At 45.6% G+C, this 17,858-nt stretch overlaps 1 protein-coding gene across 7 annotated transcripts in view; it reads left to right on the top strand.

Annotated features, from left to right (window-relative positions):
* Positions 1–949: 949 nt before the first annotated feature.
* LOC131101748 (CUB and sushi domain-containing protein 3) overlaps positions 950–17,858 on the top strand; it is a 234,036-nt gene continuing 217,127 nt past the window's right edge. For 6 of the 7 annotated variants that reach the window (XM_078792151.1, XM_078792149.1, XM_078792153.1 and 3 more), the window contains exon 1: positions 951–1,848. In XM_078792151.1, coding sequence (XP_078648277.1) covers positions 1,632–1,848 — 217 coding nt within the window. In that variant the 5' untranslated portion in view covers positions 951–1,631. Of the gene's footprint in view, positions 1,849–17,858 lie in introns of all 7 variants that reach the window. The other variant, XR_013627730.1, reaches the window with a different exon arrangement.

The following is a 17,858-nucleotide window of genomic DNA, read 5'->3' as shown; positions in this document are numbered from 1 at the left end:
GCGTCCCGTAAAGGCGTGCTTGGGTTAGCCTTCTTGGAAGTCTTCGGCCGAGAGGCGGGGTCCACCCTGGACTGGTCGCCAGCCAATCACAGGGCACATATAGACAAACAACCATTCACACTCACATTCATACCTATGGACAATTTGGAGTGGCCAATTAACCTAGCATGTTTTTGGATGAGGGAGGGGACCGGAGTACCTGGAAAAAAACCCACGCATGCACGGGGAGAACACAGAGATGGCTGAGGGTGGGATTGAACTCGGGTCTCTTAGCTGTGAGGCCTGCGCACGACAAATATCATTTTACCCGAATTTGTCACCATTTTGTTTCCGTCACTTTCATACAGAATGCAACGCAATGATTTCAATGCATTACTTTCAACCATTGGTGCGATTGAGCGATTTCTGGAAAAAGGAATTGCGGGGCAGCATTGAAGAACAAAGTGATCAAACGTTGTTCCCCATCGGGCTTTTTTGAAACGTACGGATCATTTTTGGGCAGTTTTTCCATAACCAATGGCCAGGATGTTTGTCTTCATCGCTGCTTGTTGGCAGGATGGTGCACAAACTGCTTCCAGGCTTATTCCGAACTTTACGGAGGGTTAGGATATGACCCTATTGATTTTTGGGGCTGGTCCGTGATGCGGTCCGGCATAAGCCAAGGCTTGTCGTCTGTTCCGAATTGGTTCTTTAATAACAATGAGAAATGCATAGCCAAGTGTTGCATCGGCTATTAAATCCAAATGTGGTAAAGTACTGTATTGTTGAATCTGTGGACCGTTCATGCATCACAGCATCGGGTCCACGACCAATCCCCCGACCAGCAGGTGCCACCCACCCAAGCTCACTGCTGGGGGAGCTCAGCACACGACTGTTTTTCTATTTTGCACCGGAGTGTTTCTTTTTAATCACAGAGCCATCGGGGCAGTGACTCGCGCGGAATCGACGCGCGTGACTTATAACGCGGGGGCTTCCGAGGAGCACTTGAAGGCATCATCTCGCACCAGTCAGTCAGTCCGCCAGCCAGGCATTCAGCCTCACTTGCAGGAAGAGGCAGAGAGGAATGGAGGTGTTTACATCTCCTCTGCTTTCCAACTAGCGGCTTTTATTTCTTTGAATCCACGATGATGTGAGTCCTGATTTCTTGATATGCAGCAAACAAGAGTGAGGAGAGGCAGAGCGGGATCGGGATGCAACAATTCCCGCATCTGCACTTGAGACGGGGACAGGAGTAGAAGAAGCTTTGAGGAGGGGGTTAAAATACAGAGAGAAAGGATATCTTTTTGATTTGATTTTTGTGGAAATTCCATCAAGGGAGCCCGGATGCATCACGGAGGAGGAGATGAGGATTTGACACGCCAACTCCTTTGCACATTTGCACATCGACACTGATGGCCCATTTAAAAGTCACTTCTCTTCTCACGCCGGAGCGCCACATGATGGATTTATTCAGTCTATGGTAGACGAAGGAGGAGGAGGAAGGAGAAAAGTCACGCGTTCCCCCATCCTCTCTCCTTTCCTATCTCTCTCCATCCATCCATCCATCCCTCCCTTCCTTCCCTTTCCCCACCCCTCCTCCCTTCCTCCCTTCCTCCCGTCCTCCCTTCCCCGTGTTCTGGATGTGAAGCAGCATGCGGGAGAGCTCAGAGGGCTCGCGCTCGCCTCACCGCGGAGGATGCCCCCGCAGTAGCCTGGCACGACGCGGCACGGAACGCCGTCTAGCGCAAGGAGGAGGCGGAGGAAGACAGAGGAGGCTGCACGCGAGCATGAGGGACGGCGGGATGACGGCGGCCGCACGCTGTCTCCTGTGGAGTGTCGTCCTGGGCTCCATCTGCACGCAAGCGCAAGGTATGGGAGATTGGATGCATGCATGCGGGGACAGAGCGAGGGTCACGGCACTGGTTGCAGCTTGTGTGTGTGTGTGTGTGTGTGTGTGTGCGTGTGCGTGTGTGTGAGCGCGCGCTCGCGTGTATCGCAGTATGCATGGAGTGTTGCAGGGCTAAATGGGGATTGGGAGGGTGAGGGATTGAACCAGCTTCTTCCTCCTCCTCCTCCTCCTCCTCCTCTTCTCCATCCCTATCCTCCTCAATACAGCCATTGAGCCGGTAGCCAATAAATATTCTTGCGGTATCTCCCAAGCTGTGGCGGCGTGAACGTGAGCTGCTTATCCTAGGAGAGAGAGAGAGAGAGAGAACGTGTTTGTGGCAATCATCTCCCGTCCTTTTTATGCAGCATTTTTCCTCAAGATGAAGCCTAAATTTGTTATATAATGATGGAGGTGCCCCCAGTCCCCTTTTTTCTGCCCCCCCCCCCCCCCCCCCCCCCTCAAGCTAGGACGGGACTGGCACCTCGTCCGGACTTTGCCAACTCTGCCAATCGCAGGCGAAAGAGAGGAGGAGGAGCTTGTACAGGAAGTGGTAGCGAAAGCCGTGAGCCCTTTGAGCAGCATTTGTCACCGTCTTGGCCCGGTGTATAGGACGATGCTGCGGAGGCTGACGGGGCCAAAACCCCCAAATGATTGGGGGCAAAGCTGCTTGGAAAGTCTGGGAAAAGCCACACTTTTAATCTTCAGGCTTGTGTCGTTTGCATGGGCGTCCATTTGTGCAGTTGCCATCTGTAGCAGCCGCCCATCCCTTGATGTGAAATTCAATCTTCAAGGTGCTTGGAAAGCGCTTAAATCTGACCTTGAAGAAACAACCCGTATCAAGCCAGGACAGTCTAGACTCTACGCTACCTCTGGGAAAGAGCACACTTCCAAGGAAAGGTTTTCTTTGATTTCACCTTCCGGGTCGTGCGACCGTGGTCTCACGTGTTTCAGTCAAAGCCTTCTAAAGAAAAGGAAAAAAGCTTAGGGCACATTAAAATTGATGAATACAAATGTCAAAGGTAAATGGAGAATTTGGGCTGAAGCAGCCAAGCAAACAAAAGCCATTAAAACCACCAAGAAAGAAAAGGTAAATCATGAAAAGCTTTTGATACCTGATGACATTTGGCTGACATTTTGGCGACTGAGGCTTACAAGTGGAAAAAGTTGGATGGCAAATGACGAGGAGTTTCACTTTTGCTCAAAACTCTAGTGGTGGAGCTTCATGGGACACATGCAGTCAATGGTAGCCAATTATGCTAAACAGAATCCTAGCAAAGTGGTTCCTTCCTACCGCCAACATCACCTAAAGGCTTCTTCTTGGCTTTTCCTTCATGTGGAATCTTCCTGACCAACAAACGAGCTGCAGCAAAGCATTTTATTGGCAATGTTATGGATGAAGTCATAGGTCATTTTCATGTCTCCAAGCTGTAAGTTTTGCTTGATTGTACGAACATGAAATGAAGGGAATGAATTCCAAAGCTACCCCTTGTGCACAACATATTAGTGTCACCTCTCAGCTCCATTTCCTTTCCTGTCCTTTTGGGCCGCCTTCTCTTCTCCATGTCCGGTTTGCCCTGTGACTCCAGGGACTTCATTCACACGCCGCCACATCTCACAGGAAGACGAGCCACACGCATTTTCACCGTCTCCAAGCCCTGAATGTATTCACCGCAGCCGAACACATGGCCGCGTTCTTAGTGATGTTCGGTGAGCCGACCTACCCACGGACTGGTCTCCACCACGTGACCGGCAATTAACCCGGGAGCTGAAAAGAAGTCATTCCAATCGTATTGATGAGGCGTGGAAAGGCAGTGCTTTGTTCCTTCGCCACGTGGCCCCATTGAAATGTATCCGTCATTCCTGGGTAGTAATTGAACGCGGGTCGTCGGTGTTAAATTGGACGGGCTGTCGGGCGTAGTGAAGCGCTCCTCCACGCCGCCTTTTATAACCCACTGGCGGAAATCAGAGATTGATTGGCGCCACGCGTTGCTGTTGCGATGCTGATTATACGTCAATTGATTGATGTCGGCCATTAGCATGCCGCTGCTAATCATTTACCTTTTTAATGTTTGGAGTTTAGCGTCCGGGTAATAACTTAGGTCAGCAATGGATTGATATTCGACGGCTTATTAGCCTGCGAGGAGTCGGCGAAACACCGCCATACTTTTGGTGTGCGCACAGTTAGCATGAGCGCCGTTGCAACACACTTAATCCTGCGGCTTATGGCTGATTTCTCAGAGAGGGAGATCATATACTGTAAATACTGACGCTGTGCCGGGATGGAGCAGAGAGGGGAATTTGGGAGCGAGTGAGGCAGCGTGCCTGAGGATGGCTGCGTAATATCGTATGAATGTGGCAGCAGCATGATATTAACACATGCTCCAAAGCTCTTGTCCTGGATACTCTTTCAAATCACCCTTTTAGTTAAGTCCTGCGAGGGCTACACTAAATTATAGAAAAAATAGCCTAACACGCAGCGCTATTCTACAACGCTTTGGTGGAACTCAACCAACCATGCTGTGATGATTTGGGTCTGAATGGCAAAATGGAGAATAAAAATACCGTAAAACTACCGCAACCCGGCTTTTATTGCAGGTTTGAATGACACCACAGCAGGCACGGTATTAATCAACTCCTAACCCACCAATGTCACTTTCTGTCCACGCGTCCTGAAGATGTTTATTTCCACACACACAAGCGTGAGTCTAATCCATCCATTGTCCATTTATTGTGTCTACTATATCGGGTAATAGGAGTGTAAAGGTGACTGTAGGGGTGTTATTTCATGCCTGTAGGGCTCTAATAATGTTGAAATGTCTTTAGAAGGTTGTAAACGGGTTTTTAATGCTCTGACTAAATGACTGTTATGACTAATTCAACTATTCTACAACATACTATCTTACATCATAGCTCATTAATACAACTGTTATGAAACATTTTTCGGGTCATTTGTAGGATAAACATTGGTATTCACCAAATATTTTTTGAGTGAGCTACAGCTAACACCGCTACTCTACAAGGTTGTATGGTAATTCTTATGCAATACAACAATCAATCATAATTAAGTAACCAATAAGCCTCACCTTGCATTTTCTGTTTCGGGGCTTTAGCAGGATTTGTGGAAATGTCACACAATTCATAAAACGGTTGTTAACTGCTTGCACCGGCCACTGCCTGAATCGCTGATATCACTTACCAAAGGACTTTTCCACAACTTACGGCCTTGAGGTGAATTGCAGCCTCAGCCACCTCCGTATTTATGCTGCCTTCCTTTTAGCGCCAGGAGACTTTTCTGTAATGGACATTAACAGCAACTATTCTACACTCTTTCATCGGGTGACTTTAGTTCTTTTTGCCTTTCTTCACCTCTCTCTCTCTCACACACACACACACGCACACACACACGCACACACACACCCTATCTGTCAGTCTTCTCTTGCCTTGTCATTATTTGAAAGATGATTGGAGGTAGACATGACACGAACATGTTGTTCCTGCACACACACACACAAATAAATATACCAAAATATTCAGGGCACGTCAAGATAGCACATCCCCGAGGGCGTGACCACGAACACACGCACATGCATGGGGGACAGGAGACAAACAGACTGTGATGAGAAATTAACATAGACAGACAGTTTCATATCCAGCTGGTGCCTCCTCCTCCTCCTCCTCCTCCTCCTCCTCTGCTTGTGGTGGAGGTATTTTTGCTTCCCGGGTGAGTAGAAACACGGCTTCAGCTCCATCGGCTGGAAGCGTGAAGAAAGGAGGAGAGATGGATGGGATGGATGCATGGAGGCCAGAGTGGGTCAAAGGTTGGATCCCCGCTGACAGTCGGGAGAGTGTGACGCTGTCAGAGTGTCCTTGAGGAAGATACTCACGCCCTTAATGATGGTGCGCTCCAACCCCTCCTCCCGCCACTCCGTCCCACTTGGGAAAAGACATGACGGGAATTTGTAGGAGACCAAGTCCAGACTGAAAGTGGAGCTCAAGTGAGAGGAACACGGTGACCACTCCTTGGACTGAAAATGAAGTGCAGGGCGACAATGGTGGCCGCTGCCAGACACAGCGCCACCTTCTGGAAATGGTGGGTCACTGCCCCACTAATTACGCTAACCATCATTTTTATATCATGCTAATAAAATAATCCTAGGCCACTTTGCTGTTTGACTGACAGGCCGAAGTCAACCACAAACTATTCATTTTTAGGCAAATTTGACATTTTTATGTGGAAATGAAGCCTTTTCAAACATGAACATAAAAATGGAAGTCCAGTTCAAATATAAGGCATTCATAAGACGCATTCAAAAACATTGTGGTGAAGCTATGTATTATTCTACGCTGGTCACAAGGTGTCAGTAAACGTCACTTCCTGTCCCCGAACACCACAAGACATCATATCAGCACAAAAACAACTTTTATTTGATTTTATTTGACTTTATTCTCGTCTTTATGTCTACTATAGTGACTAATACAAGTCACAAAAAGGAGGCCATTGGTTCTTTGTTAGCTCGTTAGTACTAACGAGCTAACAAAGTAGCTCAATAACAAACACCACAGCCTTATGGAGTTATCTTTCCCATTCTACAAAGAATACTTCCTAATTGCGACACGTGTCGGTCGTGTATTCTACTCTACTGGCACTGGTCGGACATGAAGATGGTGGTCAGCGCCATTTCTTCCCGTGAGTTCTAGGAGCACCTTGTGTAGTTGCAAGAAAGAAGCAGTAGAAGTAGTTGAAACCATCATAAGGAATGAAGAATACTTACTGCTGGCGTCTTCTTGGTTGTGATCTCACACTGCTTCCTTCTCGGTGATGATGTATTTCCTGCCTTTGGAAACATTTTGTGCTTTTATTCCGTGTGTTGGTGTGTGCCTCATTTCCAGAGCACACCGCTTTCCCCGGCAGGCCCTGTCAGGCTGTTTCTAGGTGCACTCGGCTCACAGCTTGGGGCTGCTGCTGTCACCTGCTTACCTAACATCTCTCCTGTCCTCCTATGACGGGACCCTTTCCTGACTTAACCCCCCCTCCGCTCGTCGCAGTGCTTGGCAGGAGTTGAGGAAGCTTGTTGGAGATAGTATAGGCCGTAGCATTAGGTACACCTGCACATTTGATTTGCTTGTGTGGTTGCGTTCAATGAACACGCTGTATGAGGCTGAAAGAGGCTGCTGATACTTTGGATATCATTAAGCTTTACGAGGTACTTTTGCCCAATGAATACTTATCGTAAGCGGGCATTACTATAACTGGGAAAGCAGAATGACATCTTCATACTTCAGTAAAGATAAGGGTAACACCCCCCGCCCCCCGCACCAACCAATACCTTGCGAAACATCCGCAGAGCGTGAGCCATGAAGTCAAAGCGTGATGTTTTCTCGACCTGCTGTTGCTGACGAGGGCTGTCACAAGACGCTGCGTTCAAGGGACGGGACCAAACGTGAGACCAAGATTTTACCATAACTTTTTATGTCAATATAGAACAATTTACTAACTTCCTCCTTTCAACCATTTGCACCATCTCATGATATCCAATGCATGAAGTACATCAACTCTTGTGCAGCTTTACCCGTGGAATAAATCTGCCTTTTTTAGTCCACGTCTTGACTGCAGTAAGACAAATAAACCTACTTTGTCCTTTTGGATGCTCAAACATGAACGGAACAGCTGCTTCATAAAGACAAAAGTGCTAGTATGTTTTGTTTGTGGGAACAGGCCTTTTTCTGTGGCGGACGATAAATACGTTGAACTTCCCTCACCTGTCTGCTCCCAGGTGAGCCGCTCAGACGGGGAGCAGCTGCTTCACCGCATGCCCCCGACCCGATCCCCACAGTCCACTCACGTGCACACTCTGCCGTGTGTGTCACCGCTTGTACAAAGCTAATCGTTTAGGCTATTGTTGAGGCTACTATTTGCCTCTGGGTTTGTTGTTTCCTGGCGCACCAATAATCGGAGCCATCGGAATGGTGTGATGTCGTCATGGTTGGCGAGCTTCCTGAGATGCACTTTCTTTCAGGGTTCCGTTGCCTGCCAATGTTGCGCTTTGGTCTGATGGGAATGTGCAAGGAAATAAGAAAAAAGACGTCTCTTTGGGCAAAGTGATTGAAAATATTCCGTCTGTTTTTCATAGGAAGTGTAAATCTCTCCGCAGTTTCCTGAAATGTCTTTTCCGAGTTTTAATGTATTGTAGTCGTGTAAAAGTACAGGATGCTAACTTCTGTCAACACACCTGGACCTCGTTGTCGAATACACGTGTGATTCCTATTTGTCTTCGTTAGTGTTGTTATGATTTCTATACTGGTGGCGATGGGGTGTCATGTCACGTCTAGAGGTCTTGGTTGGGCGAGGGAAAAGGTCTGGTATAGACCGAGGCTGTGTTGGAAACCGCATACTTACCTCCCACTCATACTAACTGAGTATGCAGTGTGTCTACACGGGCAGTATGCCATTTTGGAGTATGCCAGAAGTTCCCGGATGCATACCGTATTCGCCAGAAATGTTGAGTATGTATCGTCAGCTGACTACTCATACCCAAATTACCCAGGATGCAACGCAACGTGACGTCACCTCGAAAAAAAAAAAAAAACGTTGGCTGAACACTGAGCAGCAGGATGGACCAAACGGACGAAAAAAATTTGGCTGAATTGGTCCGAACGAAATTGTTCGGGATCTAAACGGCCACTTTCTCGCCTGATTTAAAAAAAATATCTAAGTGGTGTATTTAAAGAGTTTAGAGCTAAAGTGAAATCAGCTTCAGCCTGTCCATTTCGGCTCGGGTAGGAGCGCAATGCATTGTGGGTTGTCATGTAGTATGCTGTAGTGTAAGCGCTTTGCATACTGTCTGATGGATTGGGTATGCAGCATGGAGTGTGGATAGTATGGGCATGGAAGTATGTAGTAGTTAGTATGGTTAATGCTTAATGCTTAAGAAAGCATGGTTGAGATTGCTCTCAGGTGCGTGCAGGTGGCTCCGCCCTGCAGGACCGGTAGTGCACTGCAAGGCAAAGCAGACATGATACATTTGACTGACTAATTTGACCCAATACACATAATTTGGTCATGAGGGAGCCAATGGGGAGCTGGAAGAGCCGACTAGAATTGACATGACTGCAAGACTGCTGTTCCAGCACCCCAGGTAAGAACTAGCTCTACTAGCTAATTAGATTGTGCCTATTGGCCCCTTCGCCATATGTCGTATTATCAGTACATCACATAAATAATATGATGACTGGTATTGGTGTAGGTTTCAATGAGTGTGCTTCCAGTCACAATAAAAAATAATAATAATAAACGATAGAAAATAATGCAGAGCGATTGTGAGGTCTGGCATTTTGGTGGAAAATGGTTTTGTGATGCAAATGTGGGACTCTTTTGAGTACACGGTGTTTTGAGAGGTCAAACTAGAACTCTGCCATTCACGACACTGCTGATGAGGATGCTTTTCAAGGTTATGTCACAAAAACCTTACGTTGAGCAGCCATAAACCATCTTTGTCTTCATTGCTGCGGAATCCTCAACAAGTGGCCACCCCCGAGCTTGTGGTTAAAGTAGATGCAATGGTTTTATCTTAAAACACACTTATTTTATAACCACAAGATGCGGGGCTCTTACTTTGAAGGCAGGAAGTATGGTGTGTTTTGATGTATTTTGACACTCGCTAAGTTAGCTAGCTGGCTCGGTGGCTGTCGTCTTGATTTCACGCACAAAGTCTGCGGGCATGGGCATCCCTAAAATGCTGGACTATGTGACCTCAAAACACTTGTCCACACCAGCATGCTCTGCTAAACTAAGCTAACCCAGCCAGCTTCGGCGGGGGCTACTATTTGAGGACATGCCACTATGAATGAGCGGCCGGCTGGGGAAATATTACCCCACGCAAACGTTCATTCCATTCTCAATATGGCAACGTGAACGAGATGTTTTTGTGTTTTGTGTCTGTGTTTTTGGCCAATTCCGTGATTCCATCCACGATTCCATTAAGGCAAAAAATTCCAGGTCCCCTTCTTCTGTTTATGAGGGAGGGCCAAATGTGTTAGTGGCGGTCCAGTCTTATTGGTTGGGCGTGGGGACCAGTGCTTTGGTCCGTGCTGGCCCCACACGCCTGCTTAAATACTTCACAGGGAAATATAGTACACGTATGCTCGATAAGCAAGCTCATTTGTCAGTTTTCTCACCTGTGCCTTCTGTCGGTGTAATACGCATTTCTATTTCTGTTTTATCAGGGTAAAACCGGTAATGTTCAGTGCAGAAAGTACGTGATTAAGCTTGTGTATCAGACAGCAAATATACCCTGGATGATTCATGAAATACTTAGAGAGTCAAAGCCACTTTCTAGTGGAGGTAATTTACGGTATATTCTCCGGCAAACACAAAGGAAATAAAAGGCTGCTCAGTCTACTCGTCACAATTCCCTCACCCCCCCAAAATAAAAAACACAGCCTGGTAGCGGCTCAGCTGAAATGAGTTTGCGGGATCAAAAGACGGCGAGCGATAAAAGCGGCCGGCAGATAAAAGGATTTGAGTCGGACTCAGAATCCATTCAGGCACGAGGTGCAGCGGACTGCACGTGTCACCAAGGTTACGTCTTCTTCTAGCGCGCACACTTTATCTCCCTCCGTGTCCACAAAACACTTTCCTTTATCCCCTTTTTGTCTTCTTTGCCGGAGACGCTCTGTTTTGGACTTCTATTGGAAGTATTACCTTTTTCAACTTTTTGAAACAAACAAAAGCATCTGACAAGCACAAATATTGTTATTTCTTCACTCAAGTCCCTTCATCCCTATGCAGCAGCCTCCGTCCTAGACAATAAGCCAACAATACAATAATACAGTCACACATCACTTGCAGTACAACTTCTGAGGTACAATGAAAATACAAATATGCTTTCTCTGGCAATATCGTGCTTCAATTAGGATTTTTTTTTATCACATCTAAAATGTCTATGATGTCTATTGTATTGGATAACACAAGTATAAAAGTGACTATAGGGGTGTTATTTCATGTCTGCAGGGCTCTATTAATGTAAATCCCCCATTTAGAAGGTCCTCTATAGGCAGGTTTTCTGTGTTGTAACTATGAATACGTTCCATTCATGAATGGGGAATCATACTTTCAAATTAGCGATGGACCAGTGAGGGACCACTGTCCTCCGCCACGTGACTAGTCGTTGTTTCCTTCTGCATATATTATGGCGGTATGAACAGAAAAACTTTGGGACGCCATAAAAGCGAGGTCCACTCTTATTTCTAACTCCTCAGGCAACATTTGAAGTCACATTTTAACAATCGTACAAACGAAGTTAGACAATTGATAGGAAAGGATCCTGTCAATCAAAGGTAAACTTGGTGACAGTCCAAAGGTTATTCAGATCCCGCTAACCTTCACTTTGCTACTTTACAAGTGATGTCAAACTAGTTTCCCCCCCGTAGGAAGTCGGCCATGTTGGGGATGTAAAACCCAAGCAGTGGAGTGGCGTTATTGTCTACTGTACGCTGGTTTATTGCTGACATTGTGGTACAGCGCTCTCGCTTACAAGCAATGCCATTTAAAGGGACCTCATTCTCTACCTGCAGGATCTCATCTCCGTCCTCTCAGCAGAAGGCAATTTTCCCGGCATTTTGGAGAATGAAAAGTGCTTCCTGTGTGCGCCTCTGCTGATTGCCGTCGTTGCGACTTCAATTTAGGCGGAGATGCAAGTTGTAATGTTAAAAGAAATATACATGTGTTTCTCTGCTCTTCCAAGATGCGTCAGCAGCAATGCTGAATATTTTAGCCAGGATGTGTTAATTGGTACTCGGGGAATTCATTTGGTTCACACTACGGACCGAACTGTTGCCAAAACTGTCATCACTGAGCTGCCAAATGAAGAAATCACTTTATTGTTCACGTTTGTTCACGCTGGTCCTTGCTATCGTCGGGGGGGGGGGGGGGGGGGGGGGGTCATTTCTGTGAAATGAGTGAGACAGTGTAAAGAGTACAATTGATGAGTTTCTTATAGTCACTGGTAGGACTTTCACAACATCTCCAAAATAAAACATTTGTTATTGACCACAAAACTGGAGAGATAATAAATAAATAAATGGATGAATCAGTGTTGTTCCTTAGAACAACGCCATGAACAGAGTGAGCCCTTTTTTTATTGTCAGTCATACTGTGTCTTTGTCTCGGTGGGTGGAGGCGGGGCTGCTAGCATACACACAGCATGTCACTCAGTATAAATGTATTTTCACCGTGCCGTATTTTTTGGACTATAAGTTGCTCCGGAGTATAAGTCGCACAAGGCCAAAAATGCATCATTAGGTAGAAAAAAACATACATAAGTCGCACTGGAGTATAAGTCGCAGGAACAGCCAACCTATGAAAAAAAGTGCAACTCATAGTCCGGAAAATACGATATATTCAATATATAATTTTTAAAAATGTTAGTCTCCTCCTCGTAGCGGCAGTCTCATGCATCGCCCCGCCCCTTGTCTCGTGGCACCGCTAGTCGCTATTGGTTTAATTGCTATTGGTTATAAATGTGCACCTCAGTCAACTACTTCATTTCGACTTATTCCTATAATTGCAAACTGAGAAGCTTTAACTTTTTTTTAGCACCCCGGTGGCCCCCAGGTATGTGTGTGTGTGTGTGTGTGTGTGCCGCAAGGCCTTTGTCCTCTGGGGATGAAACAGCTGGGTGCTCCATGCTAATTAACTGGAAAGCTCATAATTACTGTTAACTGGTGCACTCCAGCTGACAACGAAGGGAGGAAGAATCAGGAAGCCCAATAACAGAAACGCTCAGGTGGGACGCTAGGTCTTTTCTTTAAACACTGGGTTTGGAACTGAAAGAAGCTATAGCTGGATATAGAGACACTAGCGTATGCTAGAGGTCCGTTTAGGGGCATCACATTCCATAGCTGAAAAAAATCACTGCATTATTTCGGCCTGCTTCAATATCTCTAATATTGTCTGGCAGACCTCAAACTCCTGTAGCTTTTCCTTTGTTGAATTAATTTCACGTGTCTACGTGGCATCCACGTAGCGTCCATGTAGCGTCCACGTAGCGTCCACGTAGCGTCCACGTCGGCTTGTTTCACCAAGGAAAATGTTCCCTCCTTCCCTCCAGGATTGGACATACCGTATTTTCTGGACTATAAGTCGCTCCGGAGTATAAGTCGCACAAGGCCAAAAATGCATCATTAGGTTGAAAAAAAACATACATAAGTCAAACTGACTGGAGTATAAGTCACATTTTTTGCGGGTAATTTATTTTAACTACTTGATCAAAACAGACATTAAGTCATCTCGGAAGGCAAGTTTTAACAGTAAAAGAATAGAGAACAGGCTAAATAGGTGTAAGATATGCTAACACAATGCTTATTCAGCTATACAAAAAATAAACAGAAACAGAAAAGGTGTCCAGTGTTTATGTAACATAAACACTTTTTTCATTTCTAAGTCGCTCCGGAGTATAAGTCGCAGGAACAGCCAACCTATGAAAAAAAGTGCGACTTATAGTCTGGAAAATACGGAATGTTGTTCAATGCAGACGTTTGACTTTCCGAGGCAGGAACGGAATGACTTTGGGTTTCTTGAATTGACCTCCAGACAGAGTTTCTCTGCCTTTGTTGTCAAAGTCATTCTTCATACTGTTTATTCTTACAAAGTAAACTTGGTCTGGGCAGTATTTTCTTTCATTTTTTTCCAATACTTTCCAGCGGCACAGCAGATGAATGGAACTGTTAAGGGATGAAATGAGTCGAAAAACAACCGTAATTAAAAGCGGTTAAGACGAGTCTGTGTTTTTGCGTAAAAGACAATCCAATTAGTTGCTGCAGTTTGTTGTGGCCGTTTCTCAGCGCCCGTACATGATTGGAAATGTCTTCAACACGCACACGCCAGCATCACACACCAACAACAGGATTGTGTGAACAAAACATGAAGCCAGTAAGAATTTGGCAATAAAGCCAGGAAGTGTTGTCGTTTCGCCACAGGCTAAAGGCCACGGCTGCCACGTGTGTGCTCGCTCGCTCACTCTCGCTCTCTCTCTCTCTCTTTCGGTATACGACAAACCTGTAACATCACGTTTATCTTGCCTGCTCTCCTTGGTTGCCCTCGGAGAGCGTCTTAAACTCCAACCTTCAAAGGTCACGTAAATCAGCGGGGAAATGATCACACACAAGGACACACACACACATGCACACGCACACACCGCCGAGTGTTTGTGGAGGGTGTCTGAGGTCCAAAGACGGGAAATGTTTTTCAAGTTGCAGCCATCATCTGGTGCCTGGTTTGGTCCGTGATCAGGCCGTCTGGTGACGCTGGTGTTAGTTTGCCGCTTAGCGACCTGTGCTAGCGTGAAGCTACTGTATCCTCTCATGAGTGTCAGGCAGATTGCATATTAATAATCCAGTCATAAAGCCGCTAAGCTGCATCCATGTTCCTCGCTTGTTATGATTGAAAGAGAATAATCATCCTTGACATGCGTATGTTTTTTTTTATTTGTCTGGAGCAGACTGTGGTCTAAGCAGCTGGCTATTTATACATGTGTGTGTGTGTGTGTGTGTGTGTGTGTGTATAATGGTGTGGTCACGCCGCGTTGATTTTCATGTCAGACAGCAGCGTTCTTTTCTCCACTCAATTACTTCCCGTGCCCCGCGGGAGGGGGTGGGCGTCATGGGTTGTGAGTGGCTGTTTGACAATCTGAAGATTGCTGGTTCGATTCCCAGACTATCGAACTCCCACTTTCTCCTAATGCCCAGTCATAATAGTAAATGTCTCCATGGCGGCGCTATGTCCGTTTCCTCTGGTGATTTCAGGCCCATAACTGTTGGGAAGTCTTTTCTTTTACTTCCACTCTAAGGCTGTTTAATTGCTCCTTACCCGCAACCTGACAACACGCAATTTCTCACAATAACAATAAGGTCAAGGCAATGAACATAACACAAAAAACTCAGCTCTGCATCCTTTTTCAAGACGGAGAGGTGTCACGAGAGACTTAAGAAAACTACTGTGGAGGAATACGGAGTCATTAGCCGCATAAACCACCGCTGGAAAGGCTTCATTGGCGTAGAAAATGGGACTGTGTGCATATAATGTGAAGCCACATGTGGTATATGATACACATAAAAACACCAGCAATGAGCAACTCTTAAGTATTTTCACATGAACCCCCTCAATATGCGACCCCTCTTTTTCATGACTGGAAAACATCAAATAGTTTTTATTCATAGATGGTCCATTTCAATGAAAAAGGATAAAGCAACAAAAGTCACGGCAATAAAGCATTTTCAAAATAATGTCTGACCGCTGACGTATAACAAACCTTCATAGGACGGAATGATGATAGCTGCGGCACCAATGTTTTCTACCTCCAAAGGCTGGGTGCCCGAATAAGAAAGCATCGCTAAATCAATAGCCACGTATACATGGACCCAAATATTCCAATTGCATTCGTTTTTTTGCTCAAACGGAAAGAATGGAACCTTTGTATCACCTCATTCCCAAAGAAAAGTGCCAATCCCAATGAATATATTATTGGATTCAAGGGGGTGGAATATTTCTTTCCCCAATCCGATTGAGGTATCTTGTACCCGCTCAAACGGAAAGTTCTTCTTCGTGGTGTTTTTCTTCTTCTGTTGTTTGTTGGCGGTTGGCACGCAGCTTTGGTGTGCATTAGCGCCATCTGTGGAACAGAATCTAAACCCTTCTATACGCCATTCACAAGTCCAGTTTGATTAAAAAAGAAAATATATCTATATAAAACTTGTCCCGAGTTTAATGATCAAATATTAGCAAGATTGAATTTGATCATTTCCTGTTTAAATTGATCCCGGGTGCGTTCTTTCAGAGCATGCTCAGATATGACGTAACACGCAGATCCAGATGTTCTTCACTTTTAAAAATGGAGGCCAGCAATCGGCATTGGACTGCTAAGCAAAGTTTGTTTTTGATCCAAACTAAATTTCAAGACCGGACAAAGGAAAAACTGACAATACGGAGTTATTTCAACAAGTGGAAGAAAAACTCGGGGAAGTCGGTATCACGTGATGTTGTTGTTTACATTTCACTGGGCATGCCCTATTGACTATTCAGTTGGATTATAGCGGCGCATGTAGACAAGAGATTGGAATATTCCTTTCCATGGATACCATTGTTTTCGGAAAGGTCATTCGGAAAGAGAAAAACTCCTTGTCGTTTAGAAGCTTTTTGTTGAAGGATAAATGATTATATGGTTGATTTAAGGAACCACTTGGTGTAGCACCAGTGGGAGTGGCCTGATTGGTGACATCACTTCCTTTGGTCCCTTTTATTGTCATCTTTCAAAAGTTCTTTTGGTGTCAAATATTGTACTTTTACTTTTACGACACTGTGTCTGTGTACTGGCCTCGTCGACTCCCACTCCACTTAGCGATCGCCAACACAGAATGCCTTTCAACAGTCCCCAGACTGCGGGGCGGACCCTGAACTCGTATTCAGCCGAGATTTTCCGTGTGTGGGAGGAGAGATCAGGAGTCGTCGACTGAAAGCTTTCTCCCGGCGGTCATACTTCCACGTCATCGATGTCGGATGGCTTGTTAAATTACAACACAACCATTCTTGAACTCGGTCCACTCTTGAGTTTCATGGATGGAAAGACACCGTCATTTGATTTTTATTTTATTCCAAATCAAGGTCAGATGTTCTTGTCTTAGACGAATGTTTCCGTACAAAATTTTTTATTTAATATTTTTGATGTGGGGAAAGTGAAAGATGAGGTTTTTTCTAAACTTTCATCTCGTCTTCACAGGAAAACTTTTCTTTTCGGCCTCGTCCCGTTTGAATAGTTTCTTGTATTTTTCTGTGGTACTAAATAACACACCTTCTTGAGTACAGCAGTGCTGATGGAAAGACCAGTGCAGTAATCTCTCGTTTATTGCGGTTAATTAGCTTTGCGATGTAGAATTCAATTTTATAGAGCATAGAAAACCTGTTCATGACTTTCTAAATACTGGTTTTAACATTATTAGAGCCCTGTCAACAAGAAATAATACCCCTATAGTCACTGTTACACTCCGGTGTAAAATCTGTTAGTTTACATCACATTGTACAGGCTATGGCATCACTGCTGGGACCTGAGACACGGACATCGTTAGCATAGCAAAGTAGCTCGTTAGCCTCTGGAAGCAGGACAAAGAAGCCAAAAACTCACCACTTCCACATGGAATGAGAGGATGCCTGGCGACCAGAATACCACGTACAAGTTGTCTTTCAATACTTTTGGACTAATTATAGGCCACAGGCAACCACGAAAGGGGCCATCCTTGGTGGTTTTTTTGGAAAACTGTGACATATGGATTGCTATTCCTACCGCGATGTCGCGACGGACGACTGCATGTCAGATTTGAGTCCATAAGGTTAGCAACTTGATCTAACTTAGATTGTGCCTGACTGTGGATTTTGATTTCAGGTTTCATTTTGGGGGATTTACAGTTTGAAGGCAAGGGAAGGATGAATGGGAACTATGGCAGCCGCAAGGAAGCCTTCGCCTCCACCTGGCCGGGTATCTTTGCACGGAGCGGTGCTATTATATAGCGATCCCTCGGCTAAGCCCTTTATCGCAGTAATTAGCAGAATGTCTCGTAGCGGCCGGAGGAGAAGAAGGCTTTAGAAGTGGCCTGGGCATGAGAAGGTGGAATGAGTGACGTGCGGTCTAAAGACCTTGGATTTGTTTTACTGGATACCGGAAGCAAGGTGAAGGGCTCCTCTTTCAATCTGGAGGTGACCAGATGAACATACAGACCACTCATGGAACTTGGAATTATTCCCGAAGAAAGACTCCACCCCTTCGTGTGAAGATGAGCTTACCTTAAGTGGACCTCACGGATTGCTACTAGCTAACAACAAACCCGCCTGCACTCGTCAACCGTACGGCACACCCACCCATCTTTTGGTTCCAGTGTCGTCATAAAGCGCTATTCCTCCTCGGCGGAGTTGCCAAAAGGCGTCCATCAGGAGCACATCATGCGT

The sequence above is a fragment of the Doryrhamphus excisus genome, linkage group LG7 (genome assembly GCF_037039965.1).
Source record: "Doryrhamphus excisus strain RoL-2023G ecotype Guam linkage group LG7, RoL_Dexc_Guam_v1.1, whole genome shotgun sequence".
NCBI lineage: Eukaryota > Metazoa > Chordata > Actinopteri > Syngnathiformes > Syngnathidae > Doryrhamphus > Doryrhamphus excisus.
The sequence above is the reverse complement of the archived record's forward strand: the minus strand, read 5'-3'. Positions and strand labels throughout refer to the sequence as shown.